Genomic DNA, 24,820 nt, shown 5'->3' with positions numbered 1-24,820 from the left:
CAAACATTAATAATTTACATTTTGTTTTGCTAGAAAATCGGGAAGACAAATCATAAATGAACACAAACATCTGGAAAAAGCTCAATTTGGTATATATGAAAAAACACTTTAATCATTTTTATAGACTGTACAGATGGAAAAAAGTATATTTAGTGAGATTCAAAACTTCACTTTCCCACTATGCAAAGATTTTGAGTTGCTTTATTTGAAATTTGAAAAAGCAGAGAAATGTTGCTTTCTAAATTTATGACCACAGCTTGTACAGAGTAAATAACAATAAGTGAGCCCAGGAAGACTAATTACAGCAGTTATTCTAATATGAGCTCCAGCAGGCTGAATTTCCAGCGAATTGAAATAAATTGAGAGGAAACCTGTTCCTCATTTTGCCGGAGACCCCCTGGACCCGCCCTTCAGGGCGCCTGGAGGTCCCAGCACCCCAATTTAGGGGATTCTCTCCTCGCTCCCTCCCCCTGCACAACCCCTCAGAGCTCTCGGCCCCGCTTCTGTCCCGGGCGCGGCGATGCAGGGGTTAAAGTGGTGACGTGGTGCTCCTGAAGCGGTGACCCGCGGGGGCAGCCAGTGGGGGCTGCAGGGGGAGAAGAAGAGAAAGCCGGGGCTGAGGTCCTGTTTGGGAAGGAGACTCCAACAACCACCGCAATTATCACTCCGAGTATTTCCAAGCCGCAGACTTCGCTTCTTCCGCATTCATCTCCAACCTGCGGCTGATTTGCTTAAGCATAGGTGTCCGCTTTATCAGTGAACCGCCTTCCCCGAATGGAAACTCTGTTTGTGTTCTTTTTACTGCAGGATTGATTGCAATCATGTCTTTGTGTCTTTAGTGCAGGGCGACACAGCGAAGCAGACCCAGCTCCCTCTCTGTGGACCGAGAACGGGAGATAAATTCACTTTTACGCACAAACTTGTCTGGACCGTTTGGACTTGATCAAAGGCTGCGGGGCAACCTCGCAGAAACGCCGTGGACTCTTTAACGCCTGTGCTAAATGTTTATAGAGCTTTTACAATTGAAGCCGTGTGCGCATGGCAGTATTTGCCTGGGCCGGCCGCTCATCCTCACAACAAAATGCCTCTGAAACTCGGGAGAGCAGCTATATATAGCAGGCATTGATGTAGCCAGTGGTGAATTTTAAAAAAAAAGGTGGGTAAAGTGTGACCTCCAAGCGGTAATTAGGCCTATCATTTGACAAACAACCGCCACTATAAACAAATATCAATTAGATTTCCAGAGCAAAGCTGGTTGCTCCTTTTCGGGCTCGAACTATTCCGTAAATAAAACCTGAGCAGTTTGGCTGGTTGGCCTGCCTCTCCACTCCATCACGGGTGTATGTTTAACACACGGTGCATAGACAGAGCGATGATGGCCCAAAAGCTCGTAGCTCACTTTGATAAAACTTCTGGAGGAAGCGAGGGGCCAGTTTGGTGCAAATCTCATGTAGAAGGAGTTATAGGCCTTCCTCTCCTCTTCCTCCTCTTCTTCCTCATCCTCCTTCACCTTCATGCATAGATCCGGTCCAGCACAATCACAAATGCAAACAAAACAATACTGGTCAGAAAAGGGGGTGTGCGTGCGTGCGTGCGTGCGTGCGTGTGTGTCTTAAGTGTAGGTTACTTGTAAGATATATCTTTGTTGGTGGGGATGGAAGTGGGTGTATTTCTTATGAGTATAACTCACAAGCATGTTTGATGATGTTCCTTTGCCCCCTCCCCCCTTAAAAACAAAAAAACAAAAAAACAAAACTGAAAATGCAAGAAAGCTCACTTCTGCTCTCCGAGACAAGACGAGGGAGTGCATGGGAAGGATAGGAGGGAGAGAGAGAGAGAGAGAGAGAGAGAGAGAGATAGAGAGAAATAGAGAGTTTCTCCATCGATTTTCTGTTTAATGTCAGCTCCATTGTGGGAGAGAGAGGACGCGTCATCCAGACATAAATTTGCTATTATAAAGCCTCACGGAGACTCACATCAACTGGATCCGGCGCTTGTAGTCGGGAAAACCCCTCGGTGGATAAATTCAGCTGAGAGCGACAGTAATGTGTAAGAAGCGCAGCGCTATTTAAGTCCATACATTTGAATGCGCGTTGGTTTGGATACAGCGTGTAGAAGCAGGATTTTTTTTTTTCTTCCTCGAGTTGTCAAGTTTAGCGAAAGGAGAGACTTTTTGTCTGTTTCTTTTTCCATTTATATCCTTAAAAACAAATCTGTGCTTTATGAAGACGGTCCTTTTATAGGTAGGTGTTTTATTTTGTGTGTGTTTTATAGGGGAGGTGTTTTATTTCGTATGTTTAATCATTGATCATTGCCAGTGCGATGTATTCAGAGAGAGCTTTTAAATCTTTTAAATGTATTTATGTATAATTCGCTGTAATTTCACATTGTTTTTATACAATGAAGTTTACAAAGTCTTGATTTTGGGATTAGTCTTAACAGCACTAAAGCTGTTTTGATTCGTGGTTCCAGGCTCCAGAGTGTCCCCAAGAAAAAAAACAACTATTTGTTTATTAAACATATTTATTTGTGTGTGTGGACAGGCAGTCGGGCAGTGGTCGTGCGGTTTAGGATACTTTTCCTTTACGACTAAAACACGAGAAAACTTCGAGAAACTACGTAAGATACAGTATAATATATTGAAGGCTTCCAACACGCGCAGATATTTTTGTCTTGGATCAGTGTGAACCAACTGCTTGATGTCACGGACTGATGTGGATTGATGCGTGTTTTTATGAGTGAAAAATCTTAATCCCGTTCTTGAACACTGAATATACAGTTAATGTAAGAGGGTTTGTCAGTTGGGGCCTCTGGGGGGGGCATGTGCCAATATAGTGGCGCACACGCACGCACAGGCACACACGGTGATTCAGCCATGTAAAGTACATTTCCCTTTAGTCGCTCCGGAATTGGCTGTTACCGTTTGTCAGGGTTACACGTTATATTATGTTACTCGGTAACACTGTGCAAGGATCCTGAGTTGCTGTTTATCTATCTCTCTCTCTTTCTCTATCTCTATCTCTCTCCCACACTCTCTCTATCTCTCTCTCTCCCTCACACACACGCACACACACACTGAAAGCTTTAGGCAGCACCGTTGGACATATGGTCATCCAGGGGAGATTGACACGCGTCTTTTCCAGGTCACATTTCTGATTTCTGACTGATTTTGATAAAGTGACAATAGAGTTGATCGATTCTGGATTCAGATATTGGTGCAGAGTCTTTCACATTTATATCATATATACATACATAATCATTACTTTGCTTTTACAGTAATGGGCCAATGTCCTTATTTATTTATTTATTTATATATAGGCGTTAGTTGTTGCAGACTTGCAGTCACATGTCCACTTTATGAATAGTTGTGGTTTGTGTTCTGCAGGAATCAAGTTAAATAAAAATGTTCACGCTATGAAGTTTCCTGATTTTGCATTTAAACGTCCACATCCGCGCTGCAGAAAAGAAAATAAACTTCTTGGTTTTACTGTTCAGCTTCAGTGTCCAGTGAAGGAAAATTTACATGAAACACCTGCTTTACTTCTTTGTCTCATCGCTCAAACACACAATTATTGTTGGTTTGTATTGTCTTAAAAAAACACATTTATTTTATTTTATTTTATTTCATTTTCAGGGGCAACACATTAAATAAATTACCCTGAATCAGCTAAAAAATAGTAATGGTACAGTCTGGGCAGGCACGTGGAAGATAAATTTAGTAGAAACTGTTAAATATTATAACTTGTTATAATACAAATTTACTATGTACTGATCATTCATGTGATAAAACAGTTATTTTCTGGATCATGCAGTGGTGATTGGACACACTGATGCTTATAGTTCAGCCAAAGTTTAACTTTGTCTGACGCTGCAGGCTGTTCAGTTCCAAGTGTTTCAGTCTGACAAGCAGCGTCAACTATAAATTCAAAATCAACTCGGTTTTCTTTAGAGAGACGACCCAGGCGCAGAGACGAGATGCAATGAGGTGCTTTGGGTCCTTACTCAACAATATGCGCTAAATATGACCAGCGTGCTTGAGCAAACGTCTGCAAGAGGGCAGGATGACTAAATATCAAAATTATTTTTCTCTGTGTTGAAAGTTTTCTGAAATCCATTTTTTTTCCTTCTTCTTCTTCTTCTTCTTCTTGGGAGTCAGTTACTGGAGCTCCACTAAAACACGCTGTGGCTTACTGGGAACGTTATGAGTCATGCAAAGACATTTGTTACAAAATAAGTCTTTGTTTTTGCTTAAAGAATCGATTGCGTTAGTTGAAATATTGAGTGATGATTTGCAGAAGGTGAGGTGACCTGTTGACCCCACGACCCACACTGGAGATGCGCAGTATTACACTATGGCTCAAACACGTCTTCACTTTTTTTTTTTTTTTTTTGGTGTGTGTGTGGATGTTTTGTGTTTTAGACATTTTCCAGTTTCACAATACGTGTTCTATGATCTTCCTGCAATGGTTGGAACAACTAGAAAAACACAAAGATGTCTTTCATTTTCAGCGTTTTCAGCCTGTGTGTGCATTTTGACAGAGCAGGAAGTGCTGTAGAAATCTTGGGAGAGGAATACACAAATTGAGGTGAACTGGTCCGTCACACTTTAAAAACACGTTATATTTAATCCCATTATTTGCGTGTATAATATCAACATTTCGGCGGCTGTTAAGATTCAATTCTCCTCTGTGTCTGAATCAAAACTACACATGAGCTTATACAGTGCAAACACAGGCAGCACGGCACGCTATGGCTGTTTATGTTCCAATGGTAATGATAATTAAAGCCTCCACCTGCGTGTTTTCATGGCCCATAAATAGATGCTGGTGCTTTCATCTCTTCCATACAGGCCTGGTGGTGGTTAGAGCCGGATATATGGCGGTGTGTCAGGTACTAATTTGGTGCCCAAACTATTCCCTCCGTCACTACCACCATCATCATCATCTTCTTCTACTGCACCATCATCCTCTTGATCTAAAGGTGTCTGCAGACATGTGCCTTTAGTAATACATGGCACAACAATTTCTCTCCATAATTCTGGTCTTTTAAAGCGTTTTGATTGAGAAGTGGAGCCTCTTTTTTTTTAACTTGTTTTATTCTTCATGCCAACCATTTCACATTTCCTGACCCGAGCTCCTCTTCAGCCTATCTGTCAGGATGATCAGAAATAGCAGCATCTATCCTGCGCATACAGAGAAGAAAAGGTCATGCTGTTTTTGTGTCCACTCAGCTTCTGCCTTCATCGTGTCTTCTTCTTCTGAGCGGTTATGGATGGCATTGTTGTTTGTTGGGGTTGATATTTACAGTGTGTCTGGCCACCGACACAAAAAAAGGGTTTCTGAACGATGTACCCACATCACCGCTGCTACACGCCCAGAGCGCACAGAACAGCCTTGTTTTTCACAACATAGCCCCAAAGCTTGGCAGCGCTACGTTTCTCATGCTTTTCTACTCTAATATGGCTCTATTGTCTCATGGGGTTGCACCACCTTTAGACAGCCGGGGCGTCTCCCTGGTGAACGACCCTGTTTGGAAATTCTCATCATTAAAGCGCTATCAGAAATATCTGCTGAGAATAGGATGGTTGCCCCGTATGGAGGGCCTCCCGTGGAGACAGCTCTCCATTTGGACCTCATTTAAAACCAGCCTCGCCAATGTGTTTCCCGTTGACTGTGAATTATGCTTTTCTTTAATGTGGTCCTGTTTAGACGTTCAAAAGTTTATTCACTTAATGTAGGGGATGCATTGCATCGTATAGCACTCACTTTGAACACACTCCATCCACTTTTAATGTGCATAAAATAGCTTATGTACCTTTTTTTTTTACGGAGACTTAACTCTTCATGAGGTGAAGTTGCAGCAGAGTTCATATTCACAAAAGCAACACTGAACTTAACCACGTCAGGCTGTGCAAAAATATAGCCTGCAGCCTGTAGGTGGAAACAAAAGCACCAAAATCTGAATTTAACCGCTAAATATTGTTCGTAAGCTTTATTTATATATTCGTTTCATTTTAGATTTATTCAGTTCTGACACAGTGTTGCACAGACGCCACCAGCAAGGAACAAACCGCCTCTGATGGCCGGGCTGGACGGCAGGAAAAGCGGCCGGGATGAGTGGCTCCTCGCCGCGGAGGAAGAGTCACGCACTCGGGTCCAGTGTGAGGGAAGAAATAGGGAGGGAGAGAGAGAGAGAGAGAGAGAGAGAGAGAAAGGGAAGAAGGAAGCGAAGAAGGGAAGGTGGAAAGTGTCAGTCAGGAACGCTTCATTGCTCGAGGACAATCCGCGCGCAGGACCGGTCTGTTTCAAGAGCAATCAGTCAATCCGCATTAATTATCCGCGCGCCCCCCACCCTCCCCTCCCTCACCGTATAGGGTAGCTCGCGCTGGCACACTGACCAGAGGAGGCTGGGGTGCGTGTGTGTTATGCTTTCTCTCACTCTCTCTACCTCTCTCTCTCTACACACACACGCACACACACACACACACGCACACACACATTAATCTGTGCACGCACGCACGCACGCACACCCAACCCCCACCTTTTAAGTGAAAAAGAACCAATAAAAATCAAGCTATAAAAGGCTTTTCCTTGTCACTAAATAAATTAAATGCAGATTTCTGTTATAAGTGGCGGACCCCTTTTGTGAGCTGCGGAACAGCATTCTTTATTGTCCCTCTGTCATTAGTGCTAAGGACAACACTGTTGGGGGAGAGACCAGGGAACCCGAGTCATTTCCAAATAAATATATATCCTACAATAGGCTCTATAGACAGGCTACTGTCTGTATTGCCTGTGTCGACATATCCTGGCTTTGGTTCTCCAAGCTGCTGGAAGCAGCATAAAGCCCGTTAAAAAAAAAAAAAGAAGTTACAAATTTTGTCTTCTTATTGTGGCTGTACAGATAAGTATAGGAGAAAACTTATAGGCCTATATATTTTGATGGACGTCAAACGCCAGCTTATGAGTTCCACAACTCCACAAACGTTTATTTTTCTGTCATTTTAATGGACTCTAACGCATAAATGGTGATTCACGTGTATCTTGTTGGCCGTAGAGCAAGTTTGAGCTCCTAAAATATACATCATCATGGGAATTTTCAAAATACGGCTGCATTTGAGATGTTTCTAGACGTGTGTGTGTGTGTGTGTGTGTGTGTGTGTGTGTGTGTGTGTGTGTGTGTGTGTGTGTGTGTGTGTGTGTGTGTGTGTGTGTGTGTGTGTGTGTGTGCGTGTGTGTGTGGTGGCTGAAGCCCATTGGAGAGCGCAGGGCTTTGGAATGCAGGCTGCTATGTAAATGGGAGAAGAGGGTAACGATTATCTAATTACAGACGTGATAAATCTGCTCGCTTTGGCGTTATTTGATTTGAATTATATATGTATCAATTAATTTCACTGTATAGATGAAAGTCTCGTTTTGCTGCGAACAGACAATTTATAAGCTATCTATCGGCTGAGGACCAGCTTGGATCTCCTTTGTCCACTGTGTTTTGTTTGGGGCTGGACCAAAGCAAGAGAGGGTCTGTTTTAATGTAAAGGGACATCAGTTGGAACAGTCTGCATTTACTTTATGAGGTGCATGTGTTTGGACAAGTTCAGCCCAAAAACATACAGGCTGTAAGGTTTTGCTTACAAGCAGCCACATGCCTGATTTTTTTTTCCTGATGTGTCCATGTACATATAGCCTATTATGGACATATCAGGAAAAAATATGTAGGCTATATATAGACTATATCAGATGATGTAGCCTGTAAGTTTTGTTATTGTTTTGTTATTTTAGTTCTATTTGTACACTGTACATTTTTTTACGTAACAAAACCATCAGTTAGGCATGTTTTCACGTAGGCTTTATATTTTACATTTTTCACAATTTATTATTTTTTGTAAGATAATTTATAAAATTTTCGAAATTCATTTACAATTTTCATGTTTATTTTCAGATTTTCTACTTTTTTTTTGTACTGAAAAATACAAAAAAACTATAATTTACGTCACCAACTTTTTCTTTTACTCCCACTTTCAGAAACAATGAATTACCTAATTTATTATTATAACTGACCTACCGTTTAAGCAGCTGCGTAAAAGCGGAAATGTCCACTTAATTATCAAACAGTTGGCAGTAAAAAGTTTTAGTCTACACTTTAGGCGAAGCAGCACAAAAAGAGCCGAATACTGACGATCTATTATTGTTGCTGTTTTAACAATTATGTGAGAAAGTCTTATATTTTTGTGTCTTAACAGACCTATCGCTCTCTTTCCACCGTCTCCTTTGTCGCCAAAAACTTTTCTCCCTCCGTGTTTGAGAGAAAAGCAGCTCCCTGGCAGCAGAGCAATAGCTGTTTTCCGGTTCGTGTTGCCGTTCTCTCCTCCATTTTCTAAACACAAAGTTGTTATTGCACCATTCCGCGAATCTACCCTCTACATTTGATACAACGTGTAATTTCCCCCCTTTTACCGTATTCCCTTTGATTTAGTCACTCTTGACTCTCCTTTTGCTCTGGGGCCAACGGGGTTCGCCGTGGGGGGCGCCTTGAAACCGCCCCTCCTTATCTCCTTTCATCGTTCAGCGCGGGGCCGCCTTGAAACCGCAGGGGCAGTAATTGCTTTTTTCAGGCAGCCCAGTGCGGACTGGCCAGCAGCCAATCAGAGCCTTGTTTACACTCGGTGATTGACAGCACGCTGGCAGCTTGCCAACCAATCAGGAGCCTCGTAGGGCCAAAGCCCCGAGTTTTAACCCTTTGCATCCACATATAAACAAACCTGGACGTGAATATCAGCCTATAGCAGCTCATATATTTCGACATGGAAGCACACAAGCCCATATCCTTCCACTTTTAATTGGCTAAATTAGTGAACCGTGCGGAAGGCTAACCCCGAGGACAGTAATGCTTTCAAATTACGCAGTGATTCAATTTGCCCGCGCGTGTGTGTGTGTTTGTGTATGTGTGTGACAGAGACAGGCAGGTAAATAGACATAACAGCAATAAAATAGAAAACACAGAATATACTGTGGCCTATGTAATTTAAATTTACGTGTAACTCTTCTCAACTATCCCCCAAAATGCACATAAAATAAAGCACTTTATTAGGCTAACTCTTTTCCCATATTAGCCTATCTGCGTCCAAGTGTCATTTCTAATGTTGTTAAATGACAGACTCCTTTATATGTCGCATATTGATGGATTAAGTGAGATCATACAGATGAAATGCATGTTCATGTCCAGATCAAAACAGGGACTTGCTTTATGGGTGGAGCAGACAATTAAATCTGATAAAATCCTCCTTTAGATTTACTCCCAGTGTCCCAGTGGACACATTTTCTATATCAAACTTAACTTGATACCGATTAAGTATAGGTCCCAAACTTCTTATCTTAATGTGGTTTTGCATGTGTGTGAAAAATGTCTTGTATAGCAAACAAAGCCTACATGTTCAATAAATCAGATATGCCTACCGATTCTTCTAGTAAGGATTTATTTAGCAAAACACATGCAGTGGAGCGAGTGAAAAAAAGCGGATTTCCCTAAAGGAGCATCAATAAAACTATCACATCACCGCTGTCACATGGCAAAATAACGATATAGTCAGCGCACACGCAGCATTTGAACTGAACTGCAGTGGGATCACACAGAATAGGCTAGATGCTGTTTGCTCTCCACCAGTGATCAGAAAGTGCAGGCAGCGCTGCACGGCTCCAGCTCTTCTCCTCTCTGCACACTGAACAGCGCCGAGCTGTGCCGCCTGTCTCCTCGCATTTGCTTGTGCACGCAGTGCGCCGAGGGCTGCAAATCAAACGCCCGCCGTTTCGCTCCGCGGCTCTGGCGGCTTCCTCATTGGCTCCGAGCGGCAGCCAATAGCTGCGTGTGTTTACCGTCGAGGAGGGGTGGGTGGAGGCGGGGGTGGGGTGTGTAGGAAAAGGGTACGGTAGGGTAGGGTGGGGGCGGAGGTGGGGGAGCGCCTCACGGGCACGCTTTCACATTGTCGTTCTCAAACCAATAGGCCTACGCGTTCACCCCTCCCCGCGCGCACACACACACACATACACACACACACACACACCCCTTCATCCTCCTTCTCCTCCTCCTCCTCCTCCTCCTCCTCCCGGCGTGTCTGAGTCTCCGGCTGCATGAACGAGCCTCGATCCACTACAAGCCTGAACTTCTACGATGCGTCTCTCCCATACCTCAACTGACTGCACACCACAGTCTGCAGCAGCATAGGATGTAATCAATCCCACATGTTTCTTCTCTGCGACTCGGGGATTTTCTCTTTGAATATTTTTCTACTTTTTGTTTCATTATAGCCCACTCGCCATGCAATGGATATAACTTACCAGTAAGTAGAAAATTATTTTATCGCTGTGTTTTCTGATCTTTAGTGATGGCACTGGATGTCGATTTTAGTTGAAATGCTGCACAGGAGAGGCTGATCTGAATTTTATATAAATTGGGATGCATCTATTTTTCAAAAAACTTCGCTATTTTTCACTGTCATACCTTTAGAGAAGTCAGCAGTAAAATAAAAGCTGATATAACTGCTACATTACAGGATAAAAATCTAAAGACACCCCTCTTTAGTAATTGTAATATTTGCATTAAAGCAACACAATGCTACGAGGATTTGACAGTATTTTGAAGGATTTATTTAAAGTAATCAGCCTGCTGTGTTTCCTCTCCTGTCCAGTGTGGAGGGCTGAGCTGTGGGCGATATGTGTGTCACTTTTTGATTTGACCTCTCTTCACAGCCAAATTACTTGTGTGTTTCTAATTCATTCAGAGGACCATTCAAAGCCACTCGCTTTTCAGAGCGCCTCCTCACGCCTCTAGTTTCATAGATTATAAATTGTAGATTATTTCTTTGTTAGTTTCCTACTGTGCGTGTGTTCGTGTGTGTGTGTGTGTGTGTGTGTGTGTGTGTGTTTGAGAGGGAGGGAGACAGAGAGGTTTATTGCAAACTGCAGTGCTCCCTGCTTCCTCCCTCGGTGTGAAGGCTGTGCAGACGCCGGGCTGTGCTCGGCTCGGCCGGGCTTGTCTCTCCTGCTTAGCTGGCCTCTGAATGTCCGGATTTAGTGCCTCGGTTATTCCTCGAGACTTTACTTTATTGCAAAATTGTTGAAGGCAATGACTTGGCCTCCGAACCCGAGCCACTTCAAAAGTGAATGCCTTTTAATTCCCTTTTTATCTTTTGTCCAAACCTCCACACATTTCCGATTTAATAGATTTCTGTCCAAAAGGCGCAAAACCTGTATTTTTTTTCTTGTGCAACATCAGCTGCGTTAGATGTGAAAAACACAATTCTTTGCGGATTTGCTGCTTTTGTGCGAAGTTCACGTAATGTCATTTTAACCAGTGGGCTATTGGTTACTTTTGTAGGGGGATTTTCGTCTGGCGATAGTTTGACCCTTTGCAGGGCAGTGATGGTGGTGTGTGTGTACGTGTGTATGTGTGTGTGCGCGCGTGTTTAAGAGGTGTGTGTCTGTGTGTGTCTTTGGGAGGTGTGTATGGGGTTTGAGGGAGTCTGGTTGAAGTGGAAGGAAGTCTGAACGCCTTCCACGTAGATACACACACACACACACACACACACACACACACAATCACACACACACACACAGACAGACACAGTAAAGCAGATCCAAATGATCATTTTCCCAAACTGTTACGCGCGATCTGCTCACGTCGTTGTGTTTGCTTGGCGTACGATAACCCGGGATTTAGATTCAGGTTGTTAAATGTATCCTGAGTGGCTCTCTGTTGACGTGGAATGTAAACACAGAGGACGTGTGTTTACGGCCTAAAAATTGAAAAATGTATAGACAAATGTCAGAAGAGAGTGGTTTATGATTGATGTCCCGTAGAGAAGGGCCATTGTTTCTCACAGCCTAGGGGACAGGAGAGAGTCCATTTTGCCTTCCCAGTGCGCTTCCAGTAGCCTGCCTTCCTCTCCTGTTTTTACCCTCATTTCTCCCTGCTGTCGACTAGATGTGGTCAAAAGTGTTAACGTGGTTCTCACAAACAAAAAGGAAATTAAATTATTTAAATGCACTTGCAGCTTGGGCAAAAAAATATTCTTATGGGAAGCATTTTGACATTTTGCATGCTCTGGATATTTTATGCTTGGGAGTGTTTGGACGCACACACTCACGAACACTTTTGCAGGCTCTATCAGAGCTGCTAAACTTTGGATATTTTTTCAGCCCCCAAACACAATTCCTGAAAGTTGGGAGTCCTTGAGCAGCGCTCAAGTGTGTGTGTGTGTGTCAGAAAGAAAGAGAGAGAGAGAAAGAGAGAGAGAGAGAGTGTGTGTGTGCGTAAAAGGAGACTTGAATATCCGAGCTCATGCAGCCTATATTCTTATGCACTTCATAAGCCTCTGGTCCACCAGAGCATTTGATATTTTCTTTGTTCTTTTATCGTGGATTCCTGGGAGGTGCTATCAGCATCTACAGAGCGCTAGATGGACGTGCCATGCATTGAAAGGCCTGAGAGATGGACTGCTGAGGTGTGTTTGGTGAACGCAGGCACCCAGCTCTCCCTATCTGAGCGTCACAGGGAGTCCTATTTAAGTAAATGACCTGGACTATGAGGCATACATATAAAGTCAATGATTTCCTAGTCTATTTCACTGTTTATTGCCCCGCTCCCTCGCACTGGAGCATAAAGGTGATTTGATTTGTGTTTGTGATTACAGTGTAGCCTATATATACTCTATATGTAGCGGAGATGCATGGTGTTTGCCATTGTCAGGAGGCGAGGGCCACTGCTGCTGACTCCGTAGGAGTTAATAGAAATAGTTTTCATTAATGAGCAACACTACAAATAAGAATCCTGGTCACGATGGTGCAAACTATAAAATGACAAACATTAAAGGCGAATCAAGTTTATAAAATACATTTTTAAAAAACCCAGAGAGCTGTGAAGTCAGATTAGATTTATAAAAGCTATACAACAAACACCATTGATCCAAGACATAAATGTGTGTGTATGGCAACTTGATCTCACATCGATCCCATGTTTCAGTGCATTTTTTTTTAAATCGTGGAAATTTAGACCCTCGTCCACTAAAGTGACACAACCACGTGTTAAAGTAGAGGGGATCACATTTTATGACAGCTGAAAGAAATCAAACTTAATTTACATAAACAACAGCCAGTAATCACAGCAGAGACGTGTGTTTCTTTCTGATTTTGGACACTATGGGGACCGGGCAGGTTGGGGAGTAGATTTTAGTCGCCATGATTTAGGATAAAAACTGCTTTTGCGCATTTCTTGCTTTGTGCAAATGGGTTTCTTCATATTTCAGTGCGAGAGCCTCCGAGGTCCAGCTTGTTTATGACAAGTCCTTGTTCAGTTTAAAGACTTAACAGCCCGTCCTTCATCGAGAAAAGCTTTTTACCACTGTGAACTCTTGTACCTACTGTATATGCATCATTTGTTTGTACCTGAGCCAAATCTCCCCCTCTCCTTTCCATTCTTTTCGCTGATAAAGAAAGCTCCCGTGTGCGTTATTTGCATCGTGTTTGGTCACAGGATGAGGGGGAGGAGGGGGGCAAAGACTCCTCTGTTGGGGCCAAGTATGTAGTGCAGAGTAAATCCACATAAAGTCAGTTCGCCCACCTTTTCATCTGCAGGACTGACTTAACTCACCTTCCTGTGCTGGCAGAAATCGACGTTAAATCTGACGTTAAACGTAACATAAAGTAGCGACGTGGAGTGTAAATTTGGTCTTTTGAAGCGTTTTTTGCGAATTTCAAATTGCTTTTTGTAAATACTGCTTGTTTGTCTAAACATGAGCAGCGACTGTCTTTCAGTTCAGCCTTTTCTTCAGCACTACATCCCTGGTTGGCTCATTATTGTCAGCGCTTTGACGTGTCTCCTGCTCTCTCCTTTGTAGGACATGACGGGGACTCAGTTTCTACCCTGCAAAGCCAAAACTCCGCTCAATGCGAGGGGAGCCCGAAGTTCATAAAAGGGATTATTTGCATCTGGGTGCCTGAGACCTTCGGTGCCTCCGGATTTTACTTTGGATTTGGGATTTATCGGTTCTCGCCGGGATGGAAAGCCGAGATTTCGCTCCTCCGCACCACCTCCTGACGGAGCGGAGCGCGTTGGTTCACAGTGCCGCGTCTCGGATGGCGCCAGGCGGCCACGGCTCCGTGCAGCACCCCGCTCACTTCCAGCCCGGGAAATACTATTCATCCCACCTCTCCATGGCTCCGCACTCAGGTCAGTTTTGAATGTAACTCTTTTCCTGTGTATGAATGACAAGCGTGGGTTAAAAAAAATCACTTACTCTCTTTTGTCTGAAGCATATGTTCTCCATATTGAAAACTTGGGAAACCTTGAAACTGGGACGAACTAGAATTTACTGTGGAAGGAAATTACTCAGACTTTGTGGCCATTTAGAAATTATCAAAAAAAGGCACAGGCGTATTAAAGAGTTTTATGTTTTACTTTATTTAATTAACTGTTTATGACATATAGCTGCTTGCTGTGCCTAATAATAAAAATAAATATAATTTGTCACTTTAGTATTTCAGCCTTGCGTAGAAGCAAAAATGTGAAACAGAGAAGGGGAAATTTGGAAATTAGATTAACTTGAAATTTACGACACAGACTCCCTCCTTTTTGTTTTAGACTTTAAATCTCTCAAGTATTTAAAACTATTCCAGGATTATTCTCCTTTATCACACTGGGATTATTAGGCGTTTCCAGTGGCATAATCTTGTCATACATTTATATGGTTTCATCAATTAGTAAAGTACTAATCATTGCCATTTGATTTAATTAATTAGAACTGGGTAATTCCACTGCTTATATTTCCAATTAAACAATAAATTAAAGCTATTAGCAGAGCTCTACCCTTATTTGTACAGTTTTCTGTGTTTCATGTGTGTGTGGTTGTGTGGTTCCAGGAACATGTAGTGGTTTGGAGGTGCTGGGTTCGGGGGCACATGCTGGTTTGTACTGGTAACAAACTGGGGGTCGCAGTGGAGGGGGGGGGGGGGGTATGGAGGGGGGGTCTGGCTAATAGAGGTGCCGGTAATACCAGAAAATCCGGTTTCTATATTGAGCGGGGACGTGACGGGGTGCGAATGGGTTGACAGTGCATGCATTAGATTTAACAAGTAGCTTTGGTATCCTGTCTCAATAGGGGAGGAGGGGGGATGGGAAGGTGTGTGTGTGTGTGTGTGTGTGTGTGTGGTTGTGTGTGTGTGTGTGTGTGGAGGGAGAGAGGAAGAAAGAAAGAAAGAGGCTCCGTTCGAAAATCATACACTGTCTGTAAAGGTGCTGGACTCACTGGGTGAACGTGAACGTGCCCGATGAGAAATCCCATTAATTATCATTTGCAAATGCAGCGGCTTCTTTAAACACACGCTGAAACTCGGGCCTATGAACGAGACCCTCTGTTGTGTGTGGGATCCACATATCCTCTGTCTCCACTTATTTGCATATTCATTAGTTTTACACAACGGTAAAAGCGACGCAGACGTCCAGTCCGCAATTTTACCTGTTAAAAAACTGAACAGAAATACTTAATTTCCACATTTCAAGTCAACGCATTGAGCTCGATGCACTTTGTTTCTGACCTTTGCCGAGCTTCAGGTTCTGGTTCGGGTGTAAGATTTCTATAAATACCGGGAACCTGATTTAGAAAAACAATAATATTTTTAGCAACTTCAGGAATGTTCACACAGCCTTCATGACTGTTTTCACTTTAGAGCATTTACATTTATAGTTACAAAGCCCATTTTTACCCTAAGTGGAACATGTATCTATGTCTGTATATACATTTCCCATCATTATGTAACAATATATGTAGGACTATCCTAATAGTACAGTAATTCTATTTATTAATTTTAATAATTTAGGAATTGTGGAAATATATTCTGAAATGTAACATATTTAATCATCTGTGTGTCCAATAAAAATGTTATTGTGAATGTAATAAGTACTAAATGTATTATACTATGTATTATTCTGCAGTACATGTGTGCATTATGGTGTGATTCATATTTAATAATTTACATAATTATAGTTCGACATTATACTTTATCTAAATATATTATACACTTATTCATACAGTGTAATTTATTTTATATTGATAAAATATTTGAGATATTTCATGAGACATTTAGCTGCATGTCTCCTTTCAATTTGACATAAATGATTTTACCAAAAAAATAAGACCATGTCATTTTAAAACCTTCAACAAACACACGTCCACCCTGCAGAACCATTTAAACAGATTATTCTCCACTCTGACTGATATTGCTCCTCGCTGACATGTATTATGGTCCCAATTTAAAATGATTCTGTAATGTTGAAAGGAAAAAAAAGCATAGTAATGCATGGTGATAATGCTATTGAAATGTATTCAAGAGGGCCTCTCACTGGGACTCAAGGTGCATGACACTGTATTGAGATTCCAGATATCCAGACTCTCCATGCATGTCCCTGATGGGGTTTTGACTGACATGATGGGCATAGAGGATTGTTGTTTTGGGATGGGGGTTGGGGTACGTGTGTGTGTGTGTGTGTGTGTTTGCTGGGAAGGTTAGGATGGGGGGTTACCTTTGTGCTTGCCCCCCTTAGAGATTCAGAAAGCTGTATTCCTGGCCCTAGGCCTCGGCACAGGGGGTAGATATGATGTGGGGTTGGCCATACCAGGGCAGGAGGGGGGGGGTTACAATGAGGGGGGTTTGTTTCAGATCTTTGGAAAGAGAGACACACATACACACATACACATTTTTTTTTTTTTTTTTTTTACCTTCTCACAAGCCCAAACTGGGTGTATCACTTACAGAAATTCAAAGTAAAAAAAAAAAAAAAAAACTCATTCCCCCCATGTTTCTTCATATCCCGGAAAACCTGCAATCCATCAATTTGCTGAAGCCTCTTATTTAGATCAGCATGGTGTCTGCTTGAATATGGTCGCGCTTGACAAGGTGATGGAATGACAGCCGCATACCAACGCCATAAGACTCAGCCCCCATTTGATAAAACCCCACAATGATATTACACAGACGTTTAGATTACTGATAGGAGCAGTGGGAAAGCCTTTGTCTCTCTCTGTCTGTCTTGCTCTCTCTCCCCTCCCTGTTCCATTGCTTTGCTTTCATTCTACTCTCTCTCTCTCTCTCTCTCTCTCTCTCTTTCTTTCTTCCCTTTTCTGTGATGTTAGCCCCTGGGCAGTAGTTGTGCAAGTGTGTGTGTGTGTGTGTGTGTGTGATTAAGGTTGGGTTTACCCCGCAGTAGCACAGGTGTGCAGTATTATGGAGGGCGTGGCAGAGCTTGTCATTGAACAGGTGTGTTACTTCCCAGACAGCAGACGGTTTTTGTTTACATGACTGTATGTGTGTGTGTGTGTGTGTGTGTGTGTGTTTGTGTGTGAGAGAGAATGTGTGTGTGTGTGACCCAGTAATACAGGCAGAAAGAGCGTACATTCATGTTACATGTGTGTACACATTCACAGCTGCACACACACACACACACACACACACACACACACACACACACACACACACAGCGACAGGGTTTCTACCATAAGCCGCTTGTGTTTTGTGCTTTGAAAAAGTAATAAGCCATAATCATGATGTTTGGGTTAGACTTGATAACCTCCCTGCAACTTCTCTCCGTCTTTTCTCTCAATCCTTCCTCTCTGGCCTCATCTCCTGACCTTTTTCTTCTTCTCCTCTCTGTCCTTCATCATCCCCATCATTTCCTCTTCCTCTTTCACTCTTCTCCCTGTGTTCAGTCTTGTTAGTGAAGCACAAGATCCTGCAGTGAATTTCTGCGTTTCTCTGCTATAAATGTGAGTAGATGTGAGTGAGTGTGTGTGTGTGTGTGTGTGTGTGTGTGTGTGTGTGTGCTACATGTAGCCGCCCTGTCCATTCATCATGTGGCTGTCAGCAATGTCTCTCCTCTCTTGGAAGTTTCTCGGCTTTGGCTTTGAGCGTCAAAGTGGCACTGATGAGACACACCCCTTCGCCCTTCTACATGCACACACAAACTGGCATGACGTGGAAAGAAAGGATGATGGGTTTGTGCGTGTGTACGTGTGTTTGGAAGTTGTGTGCGTAGTGTTGGAGATACAGAAGTCTGCAGTTAGTACGTATATGTATTTGTGTGTGTGTGCAGGATGCTGATTATGTTCAAATGCAAGAGAGGAAAAGCCCTAAAAGAAAGGAAGAAAAATGAAAAATAAAGAGTATGTAAATGATAGATGGATAGAGCAGAGGAAGAGAGGGAGGAGGAGAAGGAGGAGTAGAGGGAGTAGAGAGGCTGAATGTTTCCACCTGGTTGGTAATCCAGTCAGATTACCACCGCCTGACAGCACCCACTGGCCGTCTTCCCCGACTCCTCAGCCTGGCGTCTCCGCTGCCTCTCAAGAGTGAGACTGAGTGAAAGTGAGAGAGAGGAGACGCTTGCCTCTGTGTGTGTATGTGCGTGTGTGTGTGTGTGTGTGTGTGTGTGTGTGTGTGTGTGTGTGTGTGTGAGATGAGTCAGCAGTGGGTGAGCCTCTGACAGACCCGGCCCCCCTCACCTCACCAATGGTACCCAGGGTACAAGGAGCACATCCCGCGTGCAGCGCGCAAGACGACCCCCTGTGTGGAGGAGACAGGTGGTGGAGGCTGCAGCCAGCCGAGCTGTGATTGGACGCAGTGATAAAGGGGCAGAGAGTAAACTGTCAATTCAGTTAACCCAGTTTTTACCAATGTAGCGCCAATTTTACCCAAAGCGTGTGAAAACCACCCAAGACAATGGGCTGTTGTAACCCGTCATTATTATCTTTTCTTTTACTTTTGGGTTATTTAAACAAACTAAAATATAGTAGTTTTTTTTAACAAACTGTTATAATCTATAAGAGCTCAGCACTATTTGTCACTGATTGTTAATAATATGTAATTTTAACATTACATCCACATCATTTTGCACAACTATACTAAATATATTTAAGGTAAAACTTGATCTTATCGTGTTTAATACTGCGTCAAAATAACCATATTTTAGTTTTGGTAAATAATCCAACAGTGATTTAAATAACAAGCTACCACCAGGTCAAAACACCCCATTGAATCTAGATGGAGTTAATCCACTTAACCAGTGATTTTCAGTCTGTGTTAGGGTTAGGGGATTTCATCCACAGGCATACATTATCAGCACACCCGCATTAGCACTTAGCACTTATCTAAACTTCAAATAAAATATTCAGCAAGGCCAAAGAAATGAGTTAAATGAATCTGACTGTTTGAAATTTGTTGACGCATTAAAGGCATTAAGTCATTAAGTAAAACCAGCAAAGTCATTAAAGGCATTTCCATTACAAATTAGACTCTTGTGTATGCTTTGATATTTCAAGCAAACTATGGCACATCATTTAAATGTATTCCTGAATGTTTCACTGTATCTAATCAAATTGACCTCCGAGTAACTGTGACCCAGACTTCAGCTGTCTAAAAGGTCACATCAGTGGAAAGATAAAACATTTGAATATATTAAGTGAAAGTCTTTTTGATGTCGGAGCTTTGAGTGAAGACTGCATTTGTTCTGAAGCACATTTGCTGCAGCGACAGAAAGACTTTTGTCTCATCTCCAACTCTCATCCAACATGTGAACAGCTGCTTATTGTCGGTAGCAGTGATTTGAAGGGAGTGGAGTGCGTTTGGTTGCGACATCTCCGGGGTGTGAACACACACCACCATCTGATGACTTGGCATGTGAATGGCAAGCGCCAGACTTCCTGTGTCCATGTGCTCTCTTTTTTCTCTCTCTCTTCTCCCTCTCCTGTTCCCCGTTTTTCTTCTTCTTCTTCTTCTTCTGGCCCTCACTGGCAAGACCTCCCCTCCACCCGTCCTCCTCGCTCCTCTTTAACCACATGCTCGCCTTCCCCTCCTCCTTGTCCTCCTCTCCTTCTGCTTTCCTCTTTCACTTCCCCTTCACTCCTCTCGGCTTTTCGAGTGGTCCTCCAGCCCTCCTTCCTCCTCGTCCTCACAGCCCTGTTCCTCCCCACTCTTCTCTCTCCTCCCTTCACTCTCTCTCCTCTCCTTTCAATCGATCCCCCCCACCTCTTATATCCAGCTCCCATCTCTGCCGAACTCCCCACACACCCATCGCCTCCTCGCATTGTTAGCAGACCAGCTTCTCTCAGCACTCCTCCTATTTCTGTCTCAATTTCAGCCTGCTTCCTCTCCTTTTCCACATTGCCTCATTTGTTTCTCCCCCATAGCCCCCTCTCTTTCTTGCCCCCCCCCCCCCCCCCCCCTCTCCCCACCACTCGGCCGGTTGTTAACGGGCCCGTCCCGGTGCTACTCGGCCCATGGCCAACTCACTAAATCAGAAACGATTGGAGGATTTGGCAAGAGGGAGTGAGAGCTCAGCGCGGCGCCTTTGAAGTCTGAGAAAGGAGAGAAAAATGACATTTTAAACAGCCCGCAAAACACAAGGCTAAAACAGCTTCTTACTCTATACAGGAGGAGGGGGAGCTGGGCGTGTGTGTGTGCGTGTGTGTGTGTGTGTGTGTTCATTTAAAATGCTCTATAAGGTGTTTTATGTGAATATGTGGCTGCTGTGGCTGGAATTCACGATATGAATGTGTGAAAAACTCACGAGATATGTGAAAAGAAATAGTGTGTGTGCACAAATGTGTGTGTGTGTGTTTGCAGACACTATAATTCCCCGCTATTTTATGGCTTTCCACTTCTTCAGAGGGGTCAAGGCAATCCCCTGTTTACGCGACGTGACAGAGAGGTGACATCACTTAGCGGGGGGACAGACATGATGTCACAGTCTCGCCACATCCACAGGTCTTCTGCCCCCCCCCCCCCCCCCAACCCCCCCTGAAAGTGCACACCGTAAAGCGAGGCGGCGCAACCACGGCAACCCTTATCACGGCGGCAACCGACACCTGAGACGGTCTCTTACCCGTCTCAGGGTCACATTTACGCCTGACTCATCGTCACTCGAGCTGACTTGTTCGACTCAGCCGGGTCCCTTTTCTCGTCTGTTGTGTTTTGGTTTCTCTATTCGATTCATTTCAGCTCTGTTTGGCTCATTCATATTGTAATGGCCTCCATTCAGGCGGGTCTATGTCCAGTTTGTTTTGCTGTCAGGGGCTCAGATGGATGGAGGGGGCCGTAGGTTCATCTGGAGGTGAGGTTAAAGAGTGGCCGCACTGCCTCCTGAAAGTTTTTCTGAGGCGCACTGCTGCTGGCCCACAGATTTAACAGATTGAATATTTGGTCTGAAAGACAGCTAATGTGCTCTTAAATAGGAAATAGGTTCATATCTCTGTGTGTGCGTGCGTGTGTGTGTGTGTGTGTGTGTGTGTGTGTGTGCGTGTGTGAGGGAGGAAGAGAGTAAGAAAAAGAGAGAAGCAGCTGTGTGGAACAGCATGGATCGTTACACAGTGACACACATGAAAGCATTAAGTATATTCAGGAACCTTCGTTGAATATACATGGAGCTGTGTGCAGCTTTGTATGTATCTGTGTGTGTGTGTGTGTGTGTGTGTGCGCGCGTGTGTGTGTGTGTGTGTGTGTGTGTGTGTGTGTGTGAGAATCCCCTCCCATGCTTTTTGCCCGAGCTGAGAGTAGTGAGAAAGAAAACACGAGAAGAGCGCGCGGGCGCGAGAGAGAGCAGGAAAAAAAAAGAAAAGAAAAGAAAAAACAACAAAGATCCGTCATCAGTCATTCATGGCTAATCAGTCTCGTGGGACGTACACACACACACACACACACACACACACACACACACACGGTGCCGAGGTCCTAATCCTACTGGGACTGCTTGTGCCTCTGTGTGTGCCTGTCTAAATTTTGGATCCAGGCTGATTAGAAGCAAACTCTCTTTTTTTGCATGTCTCTCTCTCTCTACCTCTACTTCCCTCTCTCTCTCTCTCTCTCTCTCTCTCTCTCTGTCTCTTCTCCTCTCTGTCTTTGATTGCTGGTAAAGTGTCTCTTCTCCTTCTCTCTATTTTTCTCTCTTGTCTCTTTAATAACCGCCTACTGTCTTTTCCGGGTCGTTTTGATGTGTGTTTTTGTAATGTTTGGAAGCATGTGTGCATGCATAATATAGGAACGTCTTTTGTGTGTGAGTGTGCACTTATCTCTGCTTGTGCACGTGTGTGTTCACCGCTGTGTGTGTGTGTGTGTTCGTATATCTTACTTCATCAGAACCTCTTAGTGTTGGTCTTGTCTGTGTTTTATCAGCTCTTCCATTTGTTTCAGCTTCTTTCTTTCTTTTTTTTAAAAAATCAAATAAGCTTTAGTGGCATGGATATTAATGTTATTACCAAAGCTAAATTACACATTACTGAATATAACATGTTGTCATGATAATAAATAGATAAATAATTACAAACTAGACAAATAACAGAAAACGGCAGAACAAAAGAGTGGTCTGATTTTTCTTCAGTTGTGGTGTAAGCATCACTTTTAAGGATATTTTCTGTGCCATGTCTGTGTATTTTAAGCGTTTTGTGCATCATTTAACACTGTTTTAGTTAAGGTTAGGGGTTCGGGGGTTAGCCCAAAGGGAATTTATGTGGTGTCAAATGACAGCACAGCAAAAAAATGCATAGTGATAACATGGAATGACCTCAGAAGTTGCTGTGTTATTCGCAGGCCGCTCAGCGATCCCAGGCTGGGTATGCAGATACATATTTCTCAGCCCAGAGAGCCGATCTGTCCCTAAATGTCAGGAGGTTTTCTCATAGGAGATCTCTGGATGTGCAGTATGATTGTTAGTTTTGTGTCAAAACGTTCCCTTGTGTTTGTGTAATTGGTGTATTCAGTGAGGAAGTGAAGCTCTGTCTCAACGGCTCACAGTGAGAGCACAGTCTGACTTCTCCTGGTAGCCGGGGATCACTAAGATAATATAAGGATATTTGCTGATATTGATATAATTATTTATATGACAATTTTATGCAAAATGCCACATATAACTAGCAAAACCCCAAAAATTCACTCTTCTTTTTTTTTGCTTACCACGGAGTAGTTGATTTTGTTAGTTTTAAATTTGAATTTGGAAAACAAAATTGTGTAGAATGATCATAATCAAGTCTCATCATGATTCCATGGAAAATCAATAATATTGAGTTAAGGCTGCAATGGTTATTTTTGGTTTCCACTAATCTGCCACTTACTTTCTTGATGAATTGATTCAGTTTGTGGTAAAAAAAAAAAAAAAAAAATGCCAATCACAATTCACAAGTCCTGGTTATGTCTTAATAACATGTCAGTCCAGTGACACAAAACCCAACGATATTTGGTTTTTGATCAGTAAAAGTAAAAAAAAAAAGTTTAAAGAATCTGCAACTATAGGAAACGTTTGGCATTTTCATGTACAACAGAACCTGAGGGATTCATCACAGTAAAGAAAATAGCTGTTGATTCATTCTCTGTCATCCTCTTCTCAATTAATCAATTTATCTTTTCTGCTCTATATTGAATTATTGGCTTCTAGTACATGCGTCAGTGGACAGGCATCATCACGGTTTCTCTCAGCTTTCTTGCTTGGCTGTTGTAAAGGTGTGTTTTACGGCCACATAACCTTGTCCTTGTCTAAAAGATCAGGAACTTTTGTTTTTGGTTGTGTAAAAATTGGGATTTTTTTCGTTCTAATTTGATCTTGTCTTTTATTTTGAAGGTGAAGCTGAAATAACCAGGCAGAAAATAAATTGTTTCTGTTTTGATCATTAATCTTTCATTTCAGTCATTTTAGGCAACGTTTGCATGTTCCAGCCACTCAAATGTTTCCTGTTCTTTCTCTGGTTCATATCATTGTCAGTTTAATATCTTTGAGTTGTGGATTATTAACTGGAATAAGCCAGATGTTTGAAGGGCTCTGAGAAATTCTGATGGGCCTTTTCACAATATTTTTTTTTCTACGTTTCATAGACTAAATGATTAATGGAAAAACTAATTTGCAGACTAATCAATAATGAAAACAATTATTAGTTGTGGCTTTAATTTGAGATTTATTACAATCTGTTTCCCTCCACTCCATCAGCCTCTTTCTCTCCATCCTTTCCTTTGTTTATTTTTCTTTTCTCCCCCATTCCCTCCTCTTTATTTCCTCTCTGTGGATCTCTCCAATAATCTTTTATTCCTGTGTAAATATTACAGCAATGAGGGAATATAAAGAATGGAAAAGCCATGCTGAAATAAGGTCAGACTAGGTTATTCTCACCTGCTTTCTCTCTCTCTCGCTTCACCAGCTCCAGTTCTTCCTCACTCACTCACTCGCTCGCTCGCTCGCGTACCCCATCCCTCTCTCTCTGCCTCCCTCCGTCGTCTTCTCCTTCCCTCCCTCTTCCTCCTCTCGCTCCCACGTTGCCTCTCTCTCGTGTTCGCTTGTCTGCTGATCCCGCTCTTCTCTCTTGTTCAGTCTCTTCCCCCTCACACACACTGGCGCACACTGACTGTCTGGCACCCACACGCACATACAGTACTCATGCAGACACACACACACACACATACACACGCTGACACCTGCATGTCGAGCTGTTGAGGGTCTAATTTAAGTAAAGTGCTTCTCTAGGAACCACAACCCCTCAACTCACGATGATGGAGGGTGATATGGTGCGGCGTGGTTGAACACACACACACAGGCACACATGCACACACAGTTATACATAGTCGCACACACACTTCCTGCTCCAGTGATACTATGGTATGACTCTCCGTGGCGTGGGATTGAAGGAAGCACTGTACATGGCTTGTAAATAGCATACCGTAATAATAATGTGATACTTGATCCCAGCAGCGAAATTCACCTTTTGTCGGCTGCCTGCAGGTCAGACTGCGGGGTCACTTACAGCACT

At 43.1% G+C, this 24,820-nt stretch overlaps 1 protein-coding gene across 3 annotated transcripts in view; it reads left to right on the top strand.

Annotated features, from left to right (window-relative positions):
* Window positions 1-202: 202 nt before the first annotated feature.
* The window catches only part of bahcc1b (BAH domain and coiled-coil containing 1b), a 66,519-nt gene continuing 41,901 nt past the window's right edge, over window positions 203-24,820 (top strand). The window contains exons 1-2 of one of the 3 annotated variants that reach the window (XM_056365258.1): window positions 203-2,049; window positions 13,889-14,220. In XM_056365258.1, the coding sequence (XP_056221233.1) occupies window positions 14,049-14,220 (172 nt within the window). In that variant the 5' untranslated portion in view covers window positions 203-2,049; window positions 13,889-14,048. Of the gene's footprint in view, window positions 2,244-9,992; window positions 10,334-13,888; window positions 14,221-24,820 lie in introns of those variants that run through there. The other 2 variants (XM_056365257.1, XM_056365256.1) reach the window with 2 other exon arrangements.

This window comes from Seriola aureovittata, chromosome 21, assembly GCF_021018895.1.
Source record: "Seriola aureovittata isolate HTS-2021-v1 ecotype China chromosome 21, ASM2101889v1, whole genome shotgun sequence".
In the NCBI taxonomy this organism is placed as follows: domain Eukaryota; kingdom Metazoa; phylum Chordata; class Actinopteri; order Carangiformes; family Carangidae; genus Seriola; species Seriola aureovittata.
Note: the sequence above shows the minus strand (reverse complement) of the source record. Positions and strands in the feature narration are given on the sequence as shown.